Below are 26495 nucleotides of genomic sequence, written 5' to 3'. Positions count from 1 at the left end.
AGAACAAACCGAGGGTCACTGGAGGGGTATTGGGTGGAGGGATGGGCTAAATGAGTGATGGTTATTAAGGAGGACACTTGTTGCGATGAGCACAGGGTGTTATATTTAAGTGATGAATCACTAAATTCTATTCCTGAAATCGTTATTACACTATATGTTAACTAACTTGGATTTAAATTAAAAAATAAATAAAAACAGTGGTGCAGCCACTCTAGAAAACAATATGGATGTTCCTCAAAAAGTTAAAAAAAAAAAAAATGCCCTATGATCCAGCAATTGCATGACTAGATATTTTCCCAAAGGATACAAGAATACTGATTCAAAGGGATACATGCACTACAACGTTTATAGCAGCATTATAAACAATAGGCAAATTATGGAAAGAGCCCAAGGGTCTTTGACTGATGAATGCATAAAGAAGATGTGCCTGTGTGTGTGTGTATGTATGTGTGTGTATATATATATATATATATGTATATGTATATATATGTATGTATATATATGTATGTGTATATACATATAATATACATATATATGTATGTATGTATATGTATGTGTCTATATATATATGTATATATGTATATATATATCGCATATATAATATATACATAGATAGATAGACAGACAGACAATGAAATATTACTAGCCATAAAAAAGAATGAAGTCTTGCCATTTGCAATGACATGGATAGAGCTAGAGAGTATTATGCTAAGCAAAATTAGTCCAAGAAAGACAAATACCATATGATTTCACTTATATATGGAATTTAAGAAACAGAACAAATGAGCACAGGGAGCAAAAAAGAGAGAGAGGCAAAGCAAGAAACAGACTCTTAGCTATAGAGAACAAACTAATGGTTACCAGAGAGGAGGTGCATGGGGATGGGTTAAATAGGTGATGGGGATTAAGGAGGGCACTTATTGTGATGAGCACTGGGTGTTGTACTAAGTGTTGAAACACTAAATTCTATACATGAAATTAAAATTAGTTTAACATTGACTAACTAGTTTAAAATTAGTTAACTGTATGTTAACTAACTGGAATTTAAATAAAAACTTGAAAGGAAAAGAAAGGGAAGAATAGTAGTAAATAAACTGTAATGACCCTTAATCTTAAAAACATAAATTTAATATTGCTGTGTTTTGAATATTATTAATGTATAAGTTTTACTTTATTATCTCTCAATGGTTTTTCCTAAAAACAATACAGTTTTACCTTATCTCTATAATGTAGAGAGTATATTTGTATAAATGAAGGCTTTCTATCCATTTGCATAACCATTAGTGTGCACATATGTTTCTTCAAATGTCTTTCTCAGTCCTTTTATTTGCCACAGCTCAGAGGAAATATCCAGACAAAATTAGGGTTTAATATAACGGTCTTCATTACTGCATTAGTTTGATAAAGTGTATTCTAGATACAATGGGGAAAATTCACCTTTGGATATTTCTATTTTATTAAATGAAATGAGATAACAGTACTGTGATGAATAGGAATCTTTTTTTCTGCTCTCCTTGGCTAATTTCTTTGCTGCCACAACATCCATTCTTTAGTATCTCTTCTTAGGACACAGCATCCTTCAGTGAAGGCCCGATTTCCATGTAATTAGTGAGACAATCAGTGCCATCTATTATCATCAGTCAGATGCTTCTCTACATAATAGGGACTAGGCATTTGGTCCCACTGGCAATGGTTCTGTGTGAAAAATTAAAGTGCCCCAATATGTAAACATTATTTCAGCTTAATGCTATTACTTTATTTGGGGACTTTAAGTACCAAAAAACATCTGTTAAACTACCAAAGTTCACATTCTTACGAATGTATTCTCAATGGGCAGATGACAAATTAAAGTTTCACTGTTCTCCAAGTGAGAATTTTCTAGGATTTTGTAATAATGGTAGTCTAATAATCTCCTTTACAGCAATGGTAAAGTCATACACCACTGTTAGGCTTTGAATTCCTTCATTAGATTAAATATTTAGGTTCCACAAGAGATAAAAGTAGATATAGTAGGTGGGCTCAAAGAAAATAAGAAGAAACAATGACTTTGTAGGGAAGAATCATAGAGAAGTGATCCTTGTAGAAACTTATGAATTATTTAAATGGTGGTAAAAACTCACTGAGAAAACCACCAGATGCTGTTTATAACTCAGGACAACGACAACAAGAAGAAGAATAAATGGCACAAGTTCATAAAAAGTATGGACAAGAAGCTTATACACATATCATTAAATTCTAGTGCAAGATAGTAAACTTCATCTCCTTGGCTAAGTTCTCATTAAAAATGATGAAAAAAAAATCACAGAGATGGAAAGCAGGAAACATTGCTATTCTTGAACCAGAAATACTATGACATAGAGCAAACAGCACTGGAATAATGGAAATGCAGGTTGAGGAGAAAAGCAGAATGGAATTCAATATAAATGCAAGAGAGAGCATTTCCTGGGATTGGTCCAATCCTTGACAGGGAAATCCAGAGGAAACCCAAACTCAAAGGCAAGAGGTACTAGGACAAGAAACTGACTGTGGAGCAACCTGGAGGTCCCCCACTTCCTTTAGTGGCTGACTACAGATTTTTCCCTCAAAATATAGTCCACAAGAACAACTCTCTAAATGAAGTCGAGAATCAACTGAGGGGAAGACAGATCCTGATTAGGTGTGTTGATTTGATAGAGGAAAGTGAAGCAAATTTCTAAATGCCTCAGATTTCCTCAAAGTGCGTGGAGAAAAACAGAAGGAAAGGTCACTCCACATTAACTGAAATACAGTAAAGTCCTGTCTCCAAATACAGCATCCTTTCTTAGACCTTGAGAGGGTTCCTAGTTTGCCCACCCACTCTGAAGGGAATCCTAGGTTTCTACCTGATCCTGCCTATATACCCACATAACACTATAATCAACCCCTACCCTCTTTCAAAGGGAAAGATATGTGAAGAAAATCAGTGGCATAAAAAAGAAAAAAGATGAAATAATAGAAAAAAATATCCATAGAAGAATCAGAGTTAATACCAGAAATGTAAGAGAACTTTAAAAAACTGTCTAACTAGTATCTTCTGAAAGATTCATAAAGATATTCTATATATTGTATCCATTAAATGAGAGCACACTGATATGGAAAAGGAGAAATCAGAAAATAAAAGACGTATTGAACAAAACAAATGTGTTGTCAAAATAGTGAAGTTCATGTACCAGTTTGAACAGTATCTCCCCAAAATTCATGTGCACCTCAAACCTCAAAACATGACCTTATTTTGAAATACCATCTTTGTAGAGATAATTAGCTAAGCTAAGATGTGGTAATATTGGATTATTATGGGCTATAATACAATAATTGGCATCTTTATAAGAACTAAATGAAACACAGAAATGCAAAGGGAAGACCAGCACGTGAAAACAGAAACAGAGATTGGAGTGATGCATCTACAAGCCTAGGAACCCCCAAATTACCAGCAACCACCAGAAGCTAGGAGAGAGCCATGGAACAGTATTTCCCTCAGAACCTCCAGAAGAAACCAATCCTGCTGAAACCTGAATTTCAGATTTCTACCCTCCAGAACTGTGAGAGAATAAATTTCTGTTGCTTCAAGACATCAAGCTTGTAGTAATTTGCTACCGTAGCTTTGGGAAAATAATCTAGTCAGTTAAGCGCTATAATACTGCGTTTGCAAAGTGATATGGACATTCAGGAAGAAACTACTTTTGAGAGAGTTTAGAAGGTGTCAAGTAAGACTTGATAATTACACAGGATACTAAAAGATTGAGTAAACCTATTACAGCCAGGAGGAGAAAGTATTCCAAGCAGTAGAAAACTGTATGCAAATGCAGAGCAACGTGAACACATACCTGAAATTCAGAAATGGCAAAACATGTGGTCTGACTTCAGTCAGTATTTTACTGGTGGATTATGAGAGGTATTATTAGAAACATAGGTAGTGGACGGATTCTGAAGAGTCAGGCAAAACAGAGTATACCTCAATATGCCAGCCATAAAGGGATTTTAAACAAGAAAATCGCATGGTATATTTATGCTTTAGAAGGAATTACTCTGCCTTGGACCTGAGGTCACCATCTTCTTCCTTGCTTTCATTTTGTTTTGCTTCCTCACTATAATTGCTCCTTCCTGGACTTTTTTCTAAAGGAAATATTTATTTAAAGTAAGTTTCTAAGGAGTATTTAGAGCCAAGGAATCTCATTAGAATTTTTTGGATCCTCAGTTCAGTGTAAGCTTCTAGCTTTGGAGTCTACATTAGATAGTCAACTTAGAAATTATGCAAAAGTTAATATTTTCTTGGGCCTCAAACCAAAATAATAACAATGCAAAGCTAACATTTCTTCTAAAGAGGACTTCTTAGTCCTCACCACCTTTTTATGGTGGGGAATTATTGTAACCAAAAATTTTAAGGGACATACTTGCATCTAATTTCACAACCATAAAATCTATGAAATGGCTGTCTATAATTGGGTAATTGGTATTGAAATATAAAATAAAACTTACAAAACATAATACAAAATATTATAGTGTTAAGTCCCTTGAAAGAAGAACTACTGATAAACCAGACTCTTAAATCATGTAATCACAGAATCTTGGATTAGAAAAAAGTCAGAAGGTTTTGCTTGTCTCACTGTGCGACAAAAACTAGAAAGACATTCTTGATTTCTCTCTCTGCCTCATTCACTGCACCTAATCAATCAACAATTCCACTTTAACTATGTTCATTTTACTTCATCCATCTGGCCACTGTCTTAATTCATGTCACCAGTATTTCTTACCTGGATTACTACTGCAATAACATGCTAAACTACAGTCCTCCTGACAAATTTGCACTCCTCGGCACCAGCCCAATCCCCTCTTCAGGTACAAAGGTTTCAGAAGGATATTCCCAATTACAAATCTGTATGCCATTGCTCCATTAAAAATTCTTCAAGAGCTCCCGCATTACCACCAGAGGAAGACCAGACCCTCTCAACAGAGCTTACCAAAATTTTGATCCAATCTCAGCTTCCGTCTCCTGCTACATCTCGCGATCCCTTACACAGTGCTGCAGCTGTCCTGAGTTACTTACAGTATCTTGCACAGACCATGCCTTCTTTCCCTTTTAGAATTTCGTGCAGGCTTTCTCTCCATCTGAAAAGTCCAGCTACCTCCTCTCCATCCTCTGGTACCAAGAGAGACATTTCCTCCAGGAGGTTTTTTCCAACCTTACCAAGACTATGTTAACTTCCAAAATACGCTACGCCTGCTTCTCCTGGAGATCTCATGTCGTTGCACTGTCACTTCCCTTTTGTTGTTCTCTTCCAGGAGACCACAAACTTCTTAAAGGCAGGAAATATGCCTTCACCTTGCCAGTTGCAAAATGCCTGGCATATAATACATACATGTTAGATATTGTCCTAATTAATCACTACTTATTCTTGGGGGATAAAATTGAGTACCTACAATTTCCCAGACAGTTATCCAGTATCCACATGAGAAATCTCAGGAACAAACAACTTATATTTTCATGAACTTTCTAAATTCCAGAAAGCTTCCTCAAATTGTGCTATTGCAACCACACCATAATAGATGATGATGATGATGATGATGATGATGATGACGATGATGATGATGATGTTGATAGAACTGACATTTACGGAAACAGGCACTATGCTGAATTCTTTTTTTTTTTTTTATGTTGTTTTTTTTTTTTTTTTGAGACAGAGTGTGAGCGGGGTAGGTGCAGAAAGAGAGGGGGACAGAGGATCTGAAGTGGGCTCCAGCTGACAGCAGAGAGCCTGATGCTGGGCTCGAATTCATGAACTATGAGATCATGAACTGAGCCGAAGTCAGATCTCAACCAACTGAACCACCCAGGTGCCCAAAGGATTCTTAACATGAATATACTCAGTCTACTTTCATAACAATCCTTTAAGTCAGATACTATTATTTCCAGTCCAGATGAAAAGTAAAAGGGTTAGAGAAGCAAATTTATGAAAGTTACACAGCAAGCAAATGGTGGAGTCAGGATTCAAACTCAGCCAACTGAGTCTAGCCCTTAGCATTAATTCACTCCCACCTCAAAACCAAATGTCAGAGAGCCCGTCTTTCAACTCTTTGGCCTTAAAAAGATCTGTAATAAAATAATAATAATAATAATAATAATAATAATAATTAATACAATTAAAAAATAAAAATCTAGTGAAATTTGTTTTAAACTGGCTTCCAAATTCATCTGTCAATGGAACTCTTTTGAGGAACAACCCTTGTTAATATCCCGGAGAACTGCAGATCTATAAAATGCACTTTGGGAAATAATGGTCTAAGCATGATTATTGTCCTAATTCACTGTTAAATTGCATTTGCTCTTGCAACGGTCACATCAAAGTACTGGCATGTACTGGGCTAGGAGCCAACTGCAGCCCCAAAGATGCTCACTTGATCTGAATCTTATCCAAATCTGACTACTGAATTTGAATCTCTGGAGTGAAACCCAAGGAACAAAATTCAGTCATCATCTTACACTATTTCTAGGCACATCTAAGATTCAGAACCACTGTTCTGGAATACACTGTGTTTTCCAAATAATAGTGTTCAGTCTTGCCCTGGACTGGGTATCTCACACCTTATCAGGAAATCTCCTTTCTAAGCCTTTCACTTCCAGATCCTTTCACTTCCAGTTTCAATCTTTTTTACCTCTCAAGCCTCTTCTCTGGCCCTCTGGTCTTTCTAGTACCATGGCATGGCATTCCTCCATGTTTGCACACTACTCAGTTGACCTTCCTCTTGATTGCTGGAAAACACTTATCTTTTGGAAGTTAACTAAAATGTCATCTCCTCTGTAAAGTGGGTCCCTCCTCAGTCTGTGTGTTCATACTACACTAATGTCTCTATTGTGGCGTTTAATGTATTGTATCGTAACTATGGATGTACAAGTCTTCTTTTTCAACAGAATACAAGTGTCTTAAAAGGGAATGTCAAACTTTAGCCCTTCTTGCTTACTCAGTACAAACTAGTCCTGGCCAATAGTTGAAGCTCAATAATTGTCAGCTAAGAGATTCGAAAGCATTTTAAAGCTTTTGTCTTTGGTGCTTGGTTCTTGTCCAGTTTGTTTAGCTAGAGAGAAATGTAATAACACCCGATGACAACACGTTATTTCATAAGCCAATCAATACAAGCTAAGGGAGAGGAAACACAAAAGGTTGTTGGTAAAGAAACCAAACGCTGAACTGAAAGTCAACTACTCAGAAATAATGTTACCAAGAAACTATCTAAGATAGAGAAGTCAGATGAATTAAATCAATGATTGATAAATAAATAGAAGAATGAACAGATTTTGAAAACCAATACTCAGTACAGTAAAAAAAAAAAAAAAAACTAAAGAACTCAGACTGCACATTACAAATTGAATTGAACAGCACACTCAGTCACTCAGTTAAACAACCCTGTTTTTGTATTGAAACTAATCAATTTTGAATGTCATTGAAGACTATTAGTGAATTAAAATATGCTTGATTTCATTAACTTTCTTGAATTTTATACCTCTGGCAGTGTACTCTAAATATCAAAGCACCGTCAACACCTTATGAACCCGGAAATTAAGCATAAGCTCAAAATATTTCTCAATCATGATAAAGATATAATAGTCCTTCAACTTCTATATGACTGTGATAGGTTCACCAGGCCCGATCATAAAATTCCAATAGCTTAAAAAAAATACTTGCAGCTTACATTCTGTTTATACAAAAAAAGGGCCAGCTAAGGCTCTAATCTCTCCACTTCCTACTCAATTTATATGAAAGACAAGTTTTATTAAAGATATTTTAGAAACCTTCATAATGGCCTTCTCATTGCTTACCTCAAGAGAGAAGCAAGGCAATTCAGATGATAAATCAAACTATAATAGTAAGGAAGTTTATTCTTACTATGATTACTTTGTTATTGTTTCCAATACAATTATTACACAATATTCACCTTTAGTAAATAGCACTTTATCGTAAATCAATAAACATAAAAATATCAAATTAAGCAACCCTATATTTGAATTTCTGTTGTATAATTTGCAAACACAGACACAAATTTTACATAAATTCTGAATAATTTCTGCTGTTTTCATTGAACCCAATCTGACAAACCACTCAACAAATAACTTTATTCTGGTTCAAACAGTTTTTGCTTAAACATGTTGTCTTAAATTTAGAATTAACAATGTTATTTGGATATATCAACAAAATTACTTATAATCACTATTTTAAAAATGTATTTGTATTTTATCATTTAGTGAACAACTTAAAAATTCTGGACAAAGTATTGGTGTAAAGTAAGACCAAAAGGTGGCTTATTTTCATCTCTGGAACTCTCCAAAGAGACATCTCAAACGAGAGAACACCTTCCATTGCTGAGGCAAAATCACAGAACACCAGCCAAGAAAGGCTATATTGACCTTTGCTTCAATTTTCAAAGATGTCAGCAATGTTGTAAGATACATAAAGAATAGCAAAACTCTAGGATCTGATAGCAAATCACCAGGGTCTTCAAACAGAAAGTAAAGAAGACATTACTGAGGCGTCTACATAGAATTTTCTTGATACATGGAACGCTAAGGAAATGTCAGATTACAAAGATGTCCTTAGTATTATGAACTTCCAAAGGAAAAGGTCAGTCAAGTGACTGCATAAATTATTTAGAGTGTCTTTTCCCAATACCACCAGCGACACTTTGGCCCAACTTCTTCTGTTTTGGTTCCTGTAAAATTCATTCTCTCAAACACCCCCAAATTTTAATGCTGTTTTACATTTCATCACAGTCTGGTAAGCACCACCTTTGACAAACTGTCCACTGAAGAAAGGCTAAAGGAAAAGTTTTTCTGCCCTGTATTTACTGACCTGACAACAACATCCAATCTCATTTGCAGATCTTAACAAGAGCTCCAAACCTTTCACTCCACTGACTCACCCGTTATCTTGTGTAAAACCACTATAATCTGGTTAATTACATGTGAGAACACAATGCTCTATAAAATATATTAACCATTACTAACAGAGTGAACTAGGTTCACACTGATAGATTCCCAAGGCAATAAATCAAGTAAGAGTAGAGAAACATATTATAAAAGGCACACACACACAATGGGATAAAGGGAAATAATAGGAGGTAAATGCATAAGCAGGTTAGTTTTGAGGCCTTAAAGGTAGTAGAGCAGTAAGATGTAGAACTGGTAGAGAAGGCAGCAATGGAAGGCTGTACCTGGAGGGGAGTCTGGAAATAAAGTGAATACATAAAACAGTAACAATTTCCCCGCTATGACTAAGCAACAGAATAGGGAAAGGGCAGACCCTACCCATGCTATTCTTAAGATGCTTGCTGCTTCCTAAGAGCTAAAGATTGCACATCTAACGTTAAACACAGTGCAGACTAAGCAACTGAGATTGAATGGGATAAATCAGAAGGTCTAAATTCTAGCCTTGCTACTGTCGCAAGCTAGCCGTAGCTATGAACAAGTGAGTTGCCTCTTCCATGAATTGAGGCAATTGTGCCAAGTGATCACCAGTGTCCTTCCGATTCTATGTCTAATGAACACCAGAAGTCTGTCATATATAACAGTAATCAATCTCACTTAAAGAGCATATATTTTGGATATATATACGTATAATACATACACACACGCACACACACACTAATATTCTCAAATCAAAACTTCAAGCCATATTCCTACAAAATTCTTTCATTGCTTAAACATATAAAAATTTTATAAACCTATCCCCTGAGTACGCATCTATGTTAACGACAATGAATGTATCCTCTTTTTATGTAAACATGTATATCTTGAAATAGAAAAACTATTTTCCCAAAAGAGAAATATAGAACACTATATAATACATATATATTTACCTTTAAATATTCTTCATTAATGGGTACATTAAAATATAAATTTATTTTAAGTATGTTAGACAGCATTCTATTCTCTATGTTTATTCTAATAAAAGGAGTTATGAAAGATATTAGAACTCAATAATTTGACATTATTTTGTAAACACTTAAATGTGTGTTAGGCATATCTGTAAATCCTCAAGTGAATAAGACTTTTCCTTCTGTATAAGATACAGGAAAGGGAAAAGGATGGTGTCTTTGACAAGACACTTTTCAAATGGAAATAAAACGGAGATTATCTAATCAGTTATCCTTGTGGTGGATGGATATACACCTGCACTGAATCTCAGATTTAGGAAATGACGGAGCCAATCATCTTTATGGGTTTCATGACTGAGCCACAGCAAAATGATTTCCTGAGATCAATATGTGGTTGAGGGAAAGCTGTTTTCAATGGGAACAGGAAGCTAGGAGCTAACCTGTTTCTATGGTAACCAGAGCAGCAGCTACCCAACAGCTGTAGGGAAAAAAAAGGGCAGAAAGTTATAAGTGTGAAAAAAACAAACAAGAAAAAAATCAATACTGGTTTACCTCATTAGTGTAATGGTCCTTAGAGTACAATCACAATGAGGGCAGACATTTTGTTTCTCCCCCGCCCTCTCCCCAGGGTTTTTAGCAATCAGTATCTTATTTTTCCTCCAAACCTCAAAATCTAAAAGCTGGAAAGAAGTTTGGACACTAGCTAGCCCAATGTGTCATTTTCTTTTTTCCAGAATAAGTCAAAGGAAAGCAAGACTCAAGAAGATGAAGTAAATTCTCCAAGGTCACACCAGTGGTTGTGAAATCTAGTTTAGTGTGTGGGTCTCATATATCCCACCCAGGCAGTTTTCCAATACTGCTTCCATATATTCTCTCCTCCTGCTCTCTCCTCCACCTAAATACCCACATTTTAGTCACTTTCTGTGAAAACATTGACTATATGATATTAAAATTAATGACCACCCTTCAACCTATAAGTAAAAGCAGTGCTATCTATTCATATATATTTATATGAGAGAGATTGCTTTTTGAAAAAGAGTCTGAAATTATGTCCTTCATACTGAAAAAGAGTCCTTCATATTTCAAAAAGAAGTGGATTAAGTTTGTATAATATATTGATGGTTATTGTTTACACTACGTTGCCGCTACATATTTCCTTCTGGAGATCTGTGCTTATCTTTCATCAGTCCTTTAGTGCCCTTTACTATTTCATTTAGACATGTTTTTAAAGGTTGCCATAATAAAAGGATATGACTCGGAAGTTCAAAAAATATGAGGCCTGAAAGTGCATTTTTTGTAGTAGTAAAAATAAATGATAATGATATACATTGTCAAATGGGAAAGGTTGACCTGCATGTTTCTGTATAAGGCTACACATTCCTTGTGTTCAGCTGCTTTGAAAATAAGGCTCTCAATAGAGAAGAAGAATTTCTTTGACTTGCATTAGTTTTGTCAACTCAAGTCTACAAATGAGCTTTTAGCAAAATATCACAGAATAAAGTCATACCTAATCTTTCCAACTACGTTCACCTTTGGCATGCCTAATAGCAGTGAATTAAATCACCTAGTTTGTGATCAAATACACAACTGAAAATATAATTTTCCATTGAACTTACTTGATTCTTTTTTTTTTTAATTTACATCCAGGTTAGTTAGCATATAGTGCAATAATGATTTCAAGAAGGAAGAACTTATTTGACTGTTTTAATGATGTATTGAATTAGTTACTCTCTGAACCTATCCAATACTCAGAATAGAAGCATAAACTTAATTACTTTGTGAGCTCTACAGTTAGCGGCCTGGAAAGAGTCAAAGGACACTTACATGTTTATATGGGCAAATGCAAAAACACCAGACATTACAGCACACTTTTTTCAGGGGTCTGAAGTTTGGATTAGTATTGTCATATAGTTGGCCATGACTTTTAATTAAAATGGAAAGGAGATGAGGACCCTAAATAATTTGGTTGTTTTGTATAAGTACAGCCTTCATCACATTGTCCAACAATATTACAAAGACAGAGCCTATAAATCATTGTAAAAACAGAAAAACCAAGATAACACTTTCATCATAAAATAAAGACTAACAATACCTTAACACCACCATTTCTAAATAGAATGTCTTCCTGAATGTGTCAGGCAATATTTCCATTTTTTTTTTTTGAAGAAAATTTATCTATAATATCCCTGGAATTTTTTTTTGCATTTCTTAATTTAATAGATAATGTTTTTAGAAAATGTTTTATTATAAATAGAGTGGTGAGATTATTGAGGGCAAAAGACTATATCTTCTCCATGTATTCTGATAACTGACATAGTTGAGTGACTGCATAACCAATACTCACTGATTAAATATTCTAAAAATTCTAATAATTGACAATAATTTTTTATGAACAAGCTATATTTGGCCAATAATACTTTAAACTTCAGCAATACTTACAAAAGAAATATTAATACTTTTTTCTTTAATCTTAATATGTGACTCAAATAGTCCATTCCTTTTTATAATTTTTTAACTTAAGCGTTACACTCAAATCTGGCAAACAGTTATTTAGATCACTTCTTTCCTATTTTATCTGTGGTTTGAGGAAGAGGAAAAAATAATCCATAAAAAGTAAATTAAATATGTACAATTCTGAATCCAATTCTATATATTGAAATTTAAATTTTAATAGTTTCAAGGAGTATATTTTAATAATTCTGTGGAAATAAACTAATTTAAAATTACTAATGAGTATTTTCATTTTCTAACAAATGATTGATTCCCTATCATAGCCCATGGATGATTCAGGATGATCTGCACATAATGATAAAGGCTGGAGAACATACATAAAATGATCTGGACCCAAAGACCAAAAAGCCAACATCTTAAATGTGGTTCCATGGCAGTTATTCTTTCTATGCTCTTTAAAGGTAAAAGAAAAACAAAATGCCCTATCACCTAACCAAAGATAAACAAGTGACCGAGGAAGAGCGAGGAGAAACATAACTGCTTTCAGCTCCTTAATATTGGGAACAAATTATTTAAAATATTTTGATTCTGGTATGTTGACCTTATCTTATTTTTTTTTTCACTTCTAAAAAATCCAGAAGTTCAATCAAAGAATTTCGGCCTGGCACCTGTCCACTTACCTACGATATAATGTTTTCAGAAGAAAGCACATACAACCTTCATTTCTCTTAAACTTAGATATTAAATTGGGAAATATACAATGCAAAACATTTTCACAAATACATCTACGCATCCTTGATTTTTGCTATTTGTAAATTTCACCCAATGGCATCAACAGAATAATTTCTCCTTTTATTTCCTGATCTCATTTTTTTTCAGAACAGGTTTCCATGACCACTTATATTTGATTTCTTATAAATTTCTATTTGGAATACTATTCTTACAAATTCATTTAAGTATAAAATATAAACTTTTTTACCAAGTTAACCTGAACAATTTTGACCTTTTGAATATGTATTTACATCATAAATTTAAAGGAATAGAGGAGGGAGAAATGCCAACCAAAACAAAAAGCAAGAATACAATGTTACAAAATTCAGCTAATTATCTATCCAGTTCCTATCACTGTGGTTTCATTCTGGCACTTTAGTTCATAAAAGTTAGAAATAAAACATATCTGTTATATAATTGAGCCAATCTCCTCAATATTGGGGAAAGATAAAGACATTGATGACAGGTATAAAAAATTGAAATAGGAATTCAGCCAGTTAAAATTGTTCATCTCAAGTATATCAATAAAAGATGAACTAATGTAAAAAAAGTAAAGAGGGTTTATAAAAGTTAAATACTTAACTTCTACTAACAATGAGACTTGTGGAAGTAAGACCACAGCTGAAGCAAACCACTTGATAATTGACTTATGTCTCCTAGAATCATGTCCATGCAAAATATTAATTTCATCCTGTTGACCTCCCAATGTAATATTATTTATCAAACTAGTCAGATAACATTAAGTCAGGCCATCATCTGAACTAAAAATGTTCATATAAAAATATTAAATCACATTTCAGTAAAATAGTGACTTCTGATTACTCTTTTTAGGCAACCCCCAATAACTTGAAAAGGGATTTCCCTGAAGACAAGCCCCACAAATGTTAGCCAATCTGAAAGATAGCAAAACATCACATATCAAATGGTCAATAAAAATGCGAAGTTCAAACAGGTTCAAGAAGTTAATTCAAATCCCGTATTTTGACTCTAATGGTGGGTGGTGCAGGGTAAAACCTCTACCAAAGACCTCTACCGAAGGTCATAGATGACCTTTCAAAGTTAGAATTCTAGTAAGCATCTTATCCTGCATTAAATCTCAAGAGCAACATGATCTGCAGATTTCATAAACCAGTCAGTTATAATCAGTGGTTATGGTAAAAAGGGCCTGGGGAAGACGTCATGAGACCTCCAGCATAATTTTGGATCTGCTATTAACTTGCTGTATGACCTTGGCCATCACTTAGCATCTGCAGTCTTCATTTTCCTCATCTATAAAATAAAGGGTCTTCATGAATTGACCTCAAGGAAACTTTCCAGATCTGTGATTCTCACCTGATTCTACTTCTAATGGCTCTTTGACCTTGTGTTAATCTCTAATACATCTGTGTTCTTTCCTCACCTAAAATGGCTACATGTCAAACCCTACTACTGTTACAATGAAATCTTAGGAACATTTTTTTAAAACTATTTTCAAGTTAATAGTCTACCCTTTAATCAATAATCAATAAAGTCAATTTCCATAGCAATAATAAAAATGAAACACCATCTTAAAGTTTTTGCTATGTAATCTAGGCCACAATGAAATCTATTATATTATCATGAGGCAAGATAATAAAACATTCTGTCTTTTTTTATAGCATGCAATCTGGAAAAAAAAAATCACACAATGAGCCTGAAAACAAATTCAGATTATCTTTTTAGCCACCAAGTGGAAAGAGTACTGTGGCACTCAGCTGGAATAAAAAACAAAAAAACAAAAAAAACAACAAAAAAAAACCCAACCACAGATGTAATGGTCATGAGTCTTTGATTTAATTTAAGTAAATATGCACTTGTTTTTGTTTTTGTTTTGAAATCCAACTCTTGTTGAATTTATAGAATGGTCTTAACAGGAAGAGTTCAGAGTTGAAGTTATTAATTCCATATTCAAACACTAAAATTTATGTATGCATTTAAATGCCAGATCCAACAGAGGAGCAATGCTTAAAATTGTCTCATTCATATTCTATTTCAAACTGAAAACAAAACATATCCTCAGACTTCTACAGTGGTATCAGAAGCACATCTTCTCACAAGTTATCAGATAGACAGCTGCACAATATCTCAGATGCAGAGACTTCTGACATACAGAAAAAGACAATAATGAGGATGGAGCCACAGTGAAGCTGCCTTGGGGGTATTTTTTCCCAGTGTCAGAAGCAAACCAGACACACGCAGTTGCAAAGATTTAACTAAATACAGTACTCTGTGCTCATGTATAATTAAAAAACATTCACATACTGTATAATTTTTTGGTTATTTATATTTCTTTTATTCCCTTTAAACTGGAGAAACCAGTATTGGTTACTTTTATAGTCCCTTCATGGGATTCTGAAAAATTAATTGGGAGTCTCAAGGACTAAATTTAAACTGTCATTCAAGCTAGAAACTGAAAAGAAAAAAATTGAGGAGGGACTCACAATCTGAAGAGTAAAATAAAGTTTGCCACAATCTAAATTACCCAGATTTAGACAATCGGACTAACCTAGCATCACCAAGTGACCAATTCAGAGTCAACCTGTAAGAAACACAGATACAGCCCAAGGGGAAAACGACCAGCTCCCAATTTCAACGTGCAGGTGGGGTCCCTGCTCAACTCACTGGGACAAACAATTCAGCTTTCTTCCCCCTTGGAAGGAGACAGGCCCAAATAGCACTCAGGAGAGTCTCTTCACAAAGCGACCCCGCTGGCCCACCCTCTCCCCACCCAGCCACACAGGTATATTCCATTTTTCCTTCTCTGTCTTCAGATTAGATCCCTAATTGGAGCCACTGCTCTGAGTGGGTCAGATGTGGAGTGTCAGGCCTTCCTTACTGAAAATGTCAAATCGTGATGACCAGAAGGCCTAAAGAAACATCCAAACTAACGAAAAAGTTGGAACAAAAGAGTCAGGAAAAAACAAAACAAAACAAAAAAAAACCCTCAAGGTGAAGCGCGACACCAGTTTCAGGACAAGGTTCCGGACAGACTTGCACCGAGAGGTCGACCTTTGCCCTTCAGTTCCCATCTGCTAGAGTAAATCTGTTTGAGTTGAGGACAGGTGGAGGATGGAGGGGGCGGGGAGGATGGCGGCCAGGGTCCCGGAGTTTACCTTGCACCAGACGGGCTGCTAATCTCATCCTTAGGGAGCCCAGGTTCCCTTCTCCCTCCCACCCCCTCCCGCACCCCAGAGGCCCTTGGTGGAAGAGAACCGAGAGTTGGGAAGGAGCTGGAGCAGAGGGAAGGGGGCGGTTCTGGCCTTACCCTGGCGGCTCTGGACGAGTAGGGGTCCTCGAAGAGGGCCCACATGCGGGGCTGCAGCCTCCTCCAGCGGCCAGACTTGCCGTCGGGGCCCCCCAGGCCCGCGGCGTCCTCGATGCCCAGCCTCTTGGCCGCCAGGTCTTCGTCGTCGCCGGGGTCGCCGCCGATGAGGTCGGGGGTCTCGAAGATGTCGAGCGCCTCCTCGGCGTCGCGGTGCTGCCGGTAGGTCATCCAGCAGCAGGGCTCCACGTCCGTCTCGTCGATGCCCCAGAAGGCCAGCTCCTCCTCGAAGAGCGGCCCGCACACGTCGGCGGGGCAGTGCAGCTTGCCCGTGCGGTAGTAGTTGAGCACGTAGGCAAAAACGCCCGGGTGCCGGTCGAAGAAGAACTCGCGGCCGCCGCCGCGGGGGCTGCAGTTGCCCGCGCCGCCCTCAAAGCAGCCGCCCGGCCCGGGAGACAGTGGGGGCGGTCGCGGCGGCGGCGACAGCGAAGGGGGCGACGGCTGCAGCTTGTCGCCCGCCGCCGTCAGGCAGTCGCCCGGGGGCTCGGAGGCGGCGAGCAGGGCCAGGCGCGTCCCAGGCAGGGTCTTGAGGGTGCTGCGGTAGGTCTCGTGTCGGGTGCCCCCGACATTGAGGATCACCCTCTCGTTGTTCTCGATCTTGCCCATCTCTGTGGCTCAGACATGACTGGGGGGGAGGCGAACACAGCGCCAAGTTAAAGATCTCGGCCGTCAGAGCCGCGCCGTGACCCCCACCCCCACTCCCAGCGCGAGTCCCAGGAGGCAGGGCTGGAGACGGGCGAGGGGCAAAGGACCCTCCCAGGAGGAAACGCGCGCCCAGCTCTGTCCCCGCCTCTAGCAGCACACGTTCCCCGGGCTTCCAGAAAACTGAGGTGGTCTAAGCTTCCCTGACCTTCCAGGACACCTTCTTCCTGGCCTCCCACCTTTCTCCCCTTGCTCTGATCTCTCCTACTTCGTCTTTTCACCCTTCACTTCCCTCCCCTCTCACAAATAACCGGCTCCTAGGTCCTAACCCCCACCCCTCCTCTCTCTCCAGACCCCTCCTCCCTTGCCCCCTTTCTCTCCTCCTGCCCTGGCCCCTCTCTTCCGCTTTCCTAGACCCTCTCTGCGCCCCCCCTGGCCTGGAGGCAGTTCTCTTAGGCAACGAGTTTCCTCCACGGAGACAACTTGGTGGTGCTGGGTGAGAGCCCCCGGACGGGGCGGCGAGCCCCCCAGTGCGCGCGTACCCTCGGGACTCTGGACGGCTCGCAGCGCCCCGGCACTCTGGGCACCCTTTGCGTGCCCTGTTCCCGGTTTACCTCCACTCTCCCTCACGGACCAGGCACAAAGACTGAACGCAGAAGTCAAAGCACAAAAATCTCCCTGCTGTGCCTTGGTGACTAATTTCCTGATCCAATTTCCTTTTCACATTATTGTTGTTGTTGTTGTTGTTGTTGTTGTTGTTAATATTATTATTACTTGGGAAAGGAAACCACTAACTAGGATACATTTTTTGAGAATACGAGTGATCAACGCATCCCACCCCATCCCCCCTTCCCAAGAAAAACAAACGCTTGGGGGATGGAGGGTGGGGGCTTGCTTTCTAGGAGGGGCGAGGCCCTGGGAAAAGCCGCTGGAGGCACACCCCCTGGATCCCTGAGCTGACAGCGTCCCGGTTTCCAGTCTCCCAGCCACCTCTCCCCAGGGCTTCACCTCCACATTCCTATTGCGGAATGTGGGGGGATGCCTGCCTGCAGGGTCAGCATGCCCTTCCCGGCAGATCACCCCCTTCCCCTCCCGCCCCCAGATACCTTAACGAGACCGACAGAAAAGTGGTTCTGCTTTGGTTTCCGAGTGGACGAGCTTCTCCGGGCAGCCGGACTGAGTCCTGACACCCAGCCGAGCAGCCCTGCTCCAACGAGAAACTACTTGTTGGCGTTTTCCGGGTTCAGGTGGTTGGGCCGCTCCTCCGGGCGCTGGGGTCGCGGAGCCAGCCCCCGCCGGCCGCCGGCCGCGCTCCCCGCCTTCATTCTGCGAGCTGCGGGCTCGCCCCGCGCCAGCCTCGGCGCCCAGAGTCACCATCGCGCAGGGCTGGGCAAACCATGGAGCTCGGGGCGGGTCCAGCCGGCGCTCCGCGACCCCGCCGGGAGCGGGCACCGCGGCTGGCCGTGGCCGCGGCGGAGCTGACCGCAGGTCGGGAGAGCTCGCCCACTTGCTGGGGAAGTCCCCCGGCTCCGACCTGGACCTGCAGGTTTTGTTTCTCCCCCGCAAGCAGCTGCCGCTAGAGCGGTCCCTTCCGCACCACTCGCCGTCAACCACCAGCGCCAGAGCACAGAGCTCGGGAAACGGTGGGTGGGTGGGTGGGTGGGTCTGGGGAAGCTCTCTTGTACCAACCAGGTTCATATATTTTTCTTCCGTGAAGCTCTATCCCCACCCTCTCTGGAGCTTCTGCCGGCCTTATTTACACCCCACGCTCCACACCCTTTCTCTTCCCACTGCCCCACCCCTCCCAACAAGTGACAGAGCATCTCTAAGACCAATTCCATTTTTTTTTTTCCTTAATGACAGCTGAGAGGAGAGAGAGGTCTACTTACAGGTGACAAGTGAGTCTTGTTTCTCGAGTCTTACACATGGCTCTGGCTTGCTCTTTCCAGTCAAATGTAGGTCTCCAGTCACCACATCATGGTTACATAAAACAAAACAAGTTTAAAAAGTTTATTCCAGGAACATAATGCTCTAGCAAGTGAATATTCAGAGTTCTCTATCAGAAGCTACAGAGGCGAGCTACAGATATCCAAGTACCAAAGGAATTATCTAATTGCTCAATTCGTCTCTCAAATTTTATTGGGCCTTGTATAGTTTGCTAGGGCTGCCATAACAAAGTACCACAAACTGGACTGTTTAAACAGTAGAAATATTACCTCCAGGCGCTGGAGGTAGAAGGTAGAAATTAAGGTGTGGCCTAGGTTGGTTCTTTCTGAGGGCTCTGAGGATTGGACTTATTCCAGGCCTCTCTCTTTGGTTTGCAGATGGCCAGCTTATCCCTTTGTCTCTTCACATCATTCTCCCTTTTATGCAAGTCTGAGTCTGTCCAAATATCCCTTGTATATAATAACACTTGTCATAATGCAATAGGGCCCACCTTAATGGCTTCATCATTAAAGACCTATCTCCAAAATAAGATCACATTCTCAAGTACTGGAAACTAGGACTCCAACATCTATCTTTCTTTCTTTCCCTTTTTCTTTCTTTCCTTCCTTCCTTCTTTCTTTTTTCTTTCTTTCTTTCTTTCTTTCTTTCTTTCTTTCTTTCTTTCTGAAGGGGGTAGTGCTGGGATACAATTCAACACATATCAGTTCATACCACCAGAGTGTGTGTTTCTGTGTCAGTGTGTATATTGAGAGAGAGAGACTCTATTCCACAGGTATAGCTTCAAAGTATTGAAGGCCATGGAGTAGGTAAAACACTGGGTTGTGCGTAGGAGGAAGTCTCTCTCAAAAAACAGATACTGATATTGACACTGTGATTTGGAAAGTATAAGAGTTACGAGTTACTAATAAAAAAGTTTTCACAATATACAGGACTGCAAGATAGGCAGTTAAATATAAATAGTTCCTTAAGAAAACACCTATATTTTATGATAGTAGATGACTAAACAAAGTAAAGAATTAAAAGAAGTCTGAAAGGTCATCAATGTCTAAACTAATATAAGAAAATATGGCATGGATACATTTGTAAGAAATTTACTAACAGTATGACAGTAAAAGTGTAGTAATAACCTAAGGAATAGCTATATGGACCCAGCCTTGTGACAACTTAAATTTGCTTTACTAACACACACTCACACTCAAAAGTATAAAGCTTAAATGCTGAAGAAGTGATTGTAGTTTAGCACTATTATCAATGATTGAGGCATTTCTTAAAATAACAGTGATAGTAAATTTCAGTTGCCAGGAAATTTCCAAAGAAAAATTATATTCTAATTATAACATGTGTTCTCATATTGTCTAGATGGTTCCTTATATAGTTTAATGTAAATTCAATAGGGAGAAAAAGGCATATGGTTTGCTTTAAAATAAATTAGCAATAGTAAGTGTAGTAGCAGAAGCATTTATAATAATAGATAACATTTACTGAGATCTTACTATGTGCAAAATGTTTTACATAAATTACTCCTTCTAATTAAAATGGAGGAAATATTCACATTAAATTACAAGACTTCCAGAAAGTAACTCATATAGATGGCAGAAATCAATAATGAAAACCTTCAGCTTGATAATATTAAATTTGTATTTTGAGGGATCTATAGAGAAACCAAAGGGGGGGGGTGATGCAAAGGAATCGTGGAGGGGAAATGAGAAAACAAAGGTCTAATGAATCAATTTGAGTCTAAGTTTATATAAGCTATCTAGAAATAATCACATTGACAAGAGGGTCATCTTTTAGAAGAATTCACACTTTTCTTGTGATTCATAAAGGATTAGATGTGAAATTCAAGAACAGTTCAGATAAGTTTGAAAATAAGAAATACGGAAAGATAAAAGGATGAGATATGCATATCAATGAAGAATTGATAGAAAAAGCAGTGAATGAAATACAGTCTCTTTTAATTTTTTTTCTGGTCAATATAAGAGGCGAAGATCCTAAAACAAATATTCAATCTTTATTATGTAAGACAGGAGAGAACAGAAAACCCCTCCAGCTAACTAACTCCCTGATGCTTCTGTAAAAGACAGATAAAAGTGAAAAGAAAGCAAATCTTTGAAAGATGGCAATGGAAAACTGAGGTGGAAAAAACAGTTGTGGTTTCCTTTGTTGGTCTGTGTGGAGCAAGGATTTAAAAGACCATATGGACATTACCCCTGGTGGAGAAGCAACTGAAATGCTGCTTTCTTTATATCCTTGAGTCAGCATCACAGAAGGCTATGGAAACTGAGCACTGCATCACCACCAGAAATGTGGCTTGATCTCATTAAGCCACACTGTGACTGTCACAATGACATACTTGTAAAAGTTTAACTCTTGAACAAATTAACTCTTATAAAGTTTACTGTAAGAATTTTAAAAATATTAGTCACCTTCAAAAAGCAATATATTCATGAGCAAAATGCCTCTGCAGATTAAGAAACGGCCACAATTTCCCACCCCGCCCTGTAGATACGCCCCCTTGTAATGTGGCTTTGCATCTGCTCCCATCAAGTCTGTTTCTCCAGCCCCTGAATCTGTACTGGCTTTGTAGCTTGCCTTGGCCAACATAATGAAGTGGGAGTGATGTACCAGTTTAAAGCCTTGGTTTCAAAAGGTCTTGCATACTTCTGCCCTCTCTCTTTTTTGGAACCTGACCCTAGTGCTATGAGAATAAACCTTAGCTGGCCTGCTTGATGATGAGAGGCATAAATACCAGTCTCTCTCTCTGTCTCTCTCTCTGTCTCTCTCTCTGTCTCTCTCTCTCTCTGTCTCTCTCTCTCTCTCTCTCTCTCTCACAGACACACACACACATGTGAGCACGCAAGCACACACCTTTGATACAAAGAGAACCACCATTAGGAAACAAGTCAGAAGATATAATAGAGGAAGGATTTAAAAGAAACGAATACCTAAAAGAAATAAAATGCCCTCGACAGCTAAAACTTCTTATCTCTGTCCCTAGATGATTCACAGCTAATTCCTAGAAGCAGAACTGCCTTGCTCTTATGCATGTGTCCAGAAGAACTGTCCAGCTGAACTTAGCCCAAAGGCACTGACCCACAAACTTAATGAGCTTCAAAAAGACTGTTGCTAGGCTATTAGGTTTTGGCATTGTTTATTTACCAAACTGATTCATCCTCCTCTAAGCTCCTTTTATCTGAAAAGTAAAAAAAAAAACAAAAAACAAAAACTATGAGCTTACTTACCTGCCCTCTTAACAATAACATTTATATCATATATTGTGAATTCTAAAAGAAAATCAATATATGATATATATTTTCCTCATTTCATACATTTTTGAGAGGCAGTATTTCACAGTGGTTAATTCCACAAGCCATGGAGGCAGGTAAAATGGAGTTCATCTTCTGAGTGTTACTCACTAGATAAAATCGCATAGCTCCTTGAACCTCAATTTGTTCTTCTATAGAATGGGGAGGATGACACTATAGTTAATATGAGAATTAAATGATATAAGGCCAATAAATACTTAAGAAAGTTGCACATTTTAGGCATCTATGTATAGTAACTTTTATTGCCAAATAAAGAAATTTCACACCAAATAACATAGTTAATGACTGACAGAAGCAGGACAGTAACCATATTCTCTGACGGCAATCCTAACCCCTATCTGTTGTACCATCCTGCTTTGTACTGAGGTCAAAACTAGCTCAAATACCAGATAATTCCATAGAGATGTAATGAAACCAAAATGCTAGAATTTTTGCAATAAGTCTGCATCCTCCTCAAATTATTTTAACTTAAAAATATATGTACTGGAGTGCCTGGGAGGCTCAGTCAGTTAAGCATCTGACTCTTGATTTTGGCTCCAGTCATGATCTCACAGTTCGTGAGTTCAAGCCCCAGGTCAGGCTCTGTGCTGACAGCATGGAACCTGCTTGGGATTCTTTGTCTCCCTTTCTCTCTGTCCCTCCCCTGCTTTTGCTCTCTCTCTCAAAATACATAAATAAACAAAAATATATATATAGACCACCTTTTAATGACCTATTTTATGCAACACACAATTTTTTTTAAATATCCAGAATAGTTATTTGTGACAATGATGATAAGATGGATGTACATTTGAAGAATTCATGGATTACTAATTTTACAACTTGGTCATTTGATTTGCAAGAAATATTTATATATTTTTGCATTGCTTGTCAAGAGCCAGAATCTTTGCATAAATAACCAGCATAACAAGATAGACAGTTAGCCAATTTGAGCTTACTGTATACTTAGAAAATTAATGTGCAAGAGTGCTGAGAAAAGGCATTTTACATTGAAGGAAGGGAAAAATTTTCCACGAATATAGGATGATGTTGACTGATGAACATTAAAAGCAAGAGTTGAAAATAGCCTTCTTGTTGCAAAAAATTCTGGGCCATAGTCCTCTTCACCAGCCATTAATTTTAATCGATTATGATAATAGATAGATGATAATGATAGGTTAGATAGATAAATGATAGATAGGTAGATGGACAGATAAATGATAATAGATAGATAGATAGATAGATAGATAGATAGATAGATAGATATAGATAGATAACCTTAGTAAATGGAGCAGCCCATTATTCACACCACACTACTTGAAGCCATTGTAACTTACATAGGGGGTAAGATGCAGTAGTTTTTTCCTAGGATGACTGCTCTACCACTAAGTGTTAAATTTTTGGCAGATATCAATAAAGTGCACTTTACTTTCTAATGTTCCTATTCCTCAATAGGTCACGGATGCTAGATAAGACATTTCATTAAAATTTTATAATCTGTATTTTTAGTACTTTCCTGCCTTCTATTGCTAATTATTTCATACTTGTATGACTTACTCTACAACATTATATACATTTATAGATTCACTCTCTAAATTTTCTTTGTAACTCCCCAGCCTTAGGAGAGCTCTATGCTTTGAAGTGCATCAGACTCCCCTGAGAAGCTTTTTAAAATGCAAAAGTCTCCACCCTGAGATTCTGATTCAGTTCATTTGTTCTGCACCAATTTCTGCAACTGGAAATCTATGTTTTTTAAAAGCATTCTATGCTTCAGGAAATGTCCATGGGAAGCTATATTAAAGTGAATGTTTATAAAAAATATGACAAGACATTAGCTGAACATTGCATCTGCAGAATATATCAAGGAGGGATGGGACAGGAAGAGAGCTAACATTTATTAAAAGATAAGCTATAGATACATATTATTTTATTATTCATTACAGTAAGTTTAACAAGCAAGTGTTGAAATACTCATGTTCTTCATATCAGGCAAGAGATTGTTAGAGTGATTCGGGAAAAATAATTATTAGTAATTGCAATAGTCAAAACTTTCTTAAGTACCCAAGTACAAAATAAAATGCCAACAGTTTTAGATATAACTTATTTGATCCTCAGCCTCTGATTTTACCAGAATTATACTAATGAGACTAAGACTCTGAAATTTTACAATAACTTGCCCAATATCACACAGCTAATAAGAGACAGCTGGTAACATTCAAACCCACAGGTGTTTAATTCCAATGGCTGTGTCCCAGAGAGTAAATGGCAGAGCCATGATTTGAATATATGTAGAACCATGATTTGAATAGGAAATAGAATTTAGACATGACCAAAAAAATAAATAAACTTGAAAGATACCAATTGTTTAGTGAATTGAAAACTCATTATCAAAAGATCTCAGAGCGGTATCTCCTCCTTCTGTTAAATAAACAGTGTATGATAAAAACATAATCAAAACAGTAGATATTTGAAGAGGACTCTGTTTGTATTTCTTTGATACAAAAGGAAAAGAATGGAAACCAGGAGTCACAAATATTGTACTGTGAAAGATTGGAAATAATCAGGTTGATCTCCCCAGGAAATAAATTAAGCTGAAAGAGACTAGCAATAAAACTAAAGCTGGTATAGGCACACCAGTTTAGCTTATTATTAGGAAAACATCTAGACAGGTAGAAGAGCAGGCTTCTGAAAAGCTACTGTATGCAGGTTTCAAACGGAATTGAGGGAAGTAAAAATAACAGTCAGGGCAAAGGAGCAGTTCTAAAGAGGATACAGACAGAGGAAAACATTATTGAAATTCATCTCCTTTAACCAGACCACGGAAACCTACTTTTAAATTTTATTTTTATTTACTTCTTAAAGAAATAGAACTATGGGATGGCACAGAATATCATGCAATTGGGGGGACAGAAATAAAAAAATAATATAAAACTACAATATGGATTACCTTGATAAAATCAACCTCTTAAAATGTTAAACCACACACCAAAACACACAATTAATTGTTTTCAAGAGATATAAAACACTTTTTGAATTTCTGTTAGGAGAAAACGTCTATTTCAATGCTATATTTAAATACATAATCTCTTTTAAAAATCCTGTATTCTCTGAGTGTCTTGAACCCTTTTATTGCCAGAATTAAATTTGAACATTTAGCTAAATTGATTTAAGAGCAGCATTGGTTGATTTCATTTCATTACTCTGATGGGTGATACAATTTATTAATGAAATGTAAGCCAAAGGAAAACTCACAATACACATTCCTCCCTAATCCTAAACACAATACTCCCTGCTTTTACTACTAATCATTTCAATAGGTTGTTTTAACCCCTTTTAGGCAAAGACCAAATGTATATATTGGGTAGTAGAAGCAAGTTAAACAGCGTATGTGAAGACTCTAACTAAACTGTTCCAAAGGCAGAGCAAACAGAATGCCTAGAACTAAACTCATCACCCACCACTTCAATCCCCAATTGAGCCTTCTCCAACTCTTCCTGAAATCTTTGAGTGACAACAATATGCGCAAGCTAAACATTTGGAAAACATTTGTGACTCACTCCTTTTTCTATCTCATATCCAAAGTCAACTCTGTTACCAAGTTCAGAAAGTTCCTTCTGCTAAGCATCTTTCAAGTCTGTTCACTTTCTTCCATTCTTAATTGTCCAAGCAGTCAACGTCTCTTACCCTGCAAGGTATCCACAGCTCTGTAACAGAGCTCCCTGTCGTCAGTATGATGTCACAAAATCTATTCTGCATGCTGCAGTCCAAATGGTCTTCCGGAGAATAAAGATATTTAAGATGTCCGTGCTGTTTTGATTGATTACCTCTCAATGGCTATCTCTTGCATTTACAGTGAATCCAAATTCCTTCAAATGTCCCTGTTCATCTCACCTGGGGCTTTTCTTCCCAATACTTTCTCTTCCTTAAACTGGCTGGGGACATTCCCACATGCTGTTTTTGTTGTTTTGTTTTGTTTTGTTTTGTTTTGTTTTGTTTTGTTTTGTTTGTTTTCTGGAACCCTCTGAGCCCTCCTCACATGTTAACTGCTACTCAACCTTCAAATCTCAGTTTAAACATGATTACTTTCTCAAGGGTTTCCTTGATGCACTAAGATACATGGTACTGTATGCACTCAGTATTCTGTGTGTGCACATAGC

General features: G+C 38.0%; 1 protein-coding gene across 14 annotated transcripts in view; it reads right to left on the bottom strand.

Moving 5' to 3' along the window:
* The window catches only part of KCNC2 (potassium voltage-gated channel subfamily C member 2), a 207038-nt gene extending 188378 nt beyond the window's left edge, over positions 1 to 18660 (bottom strand). For 3 of the 14 annotated variants that reach the window (XM_086712790.1, XM_086712791.1, XM_086712787.1), the window contains exons 1-2: positions 18193 to 18645; positions 16388 to 17069 (exon numbers count right to left, since the gene is read on the bottom strand). In XM_086712790.1, coding sequence (XP_086568916.1) covers positions 16388 to 17050 — 663 coding nt within the window. In that variant the 5' untranslated portion in view covers positions 17051 to 17069; positions 18193 to 18645. Of the gene's footprint in view, positions 1 to 16387; positions 17070 to 18192 lie in introns of all 14 variants that reach the window. The other 11 variants (XM_086712793.1, XM_086712794.1, XM_086712798.1 and 8 more) reach the window with 8 other exon arrangements.
* Positions 18661 to 26495: the final 7835 nt, after the last annotated feature.

Source organism: Puma concolor, chromosome B4 (genome assembly GCF_028749965.1).
Source record: "Puma concolor isolate L17-30 chromosome B4, mPumCon1.1.hap2, whole genome shotgun sequence".
Lineage (NCBI taxonomy): Eukaryota > Metazoa > Chordata > Mammalia > Carnivora > Felidae > Puma > Puma concolor.
This window is presented reverse-complemented; position numbering and strand designations above follow the sequence as displayed.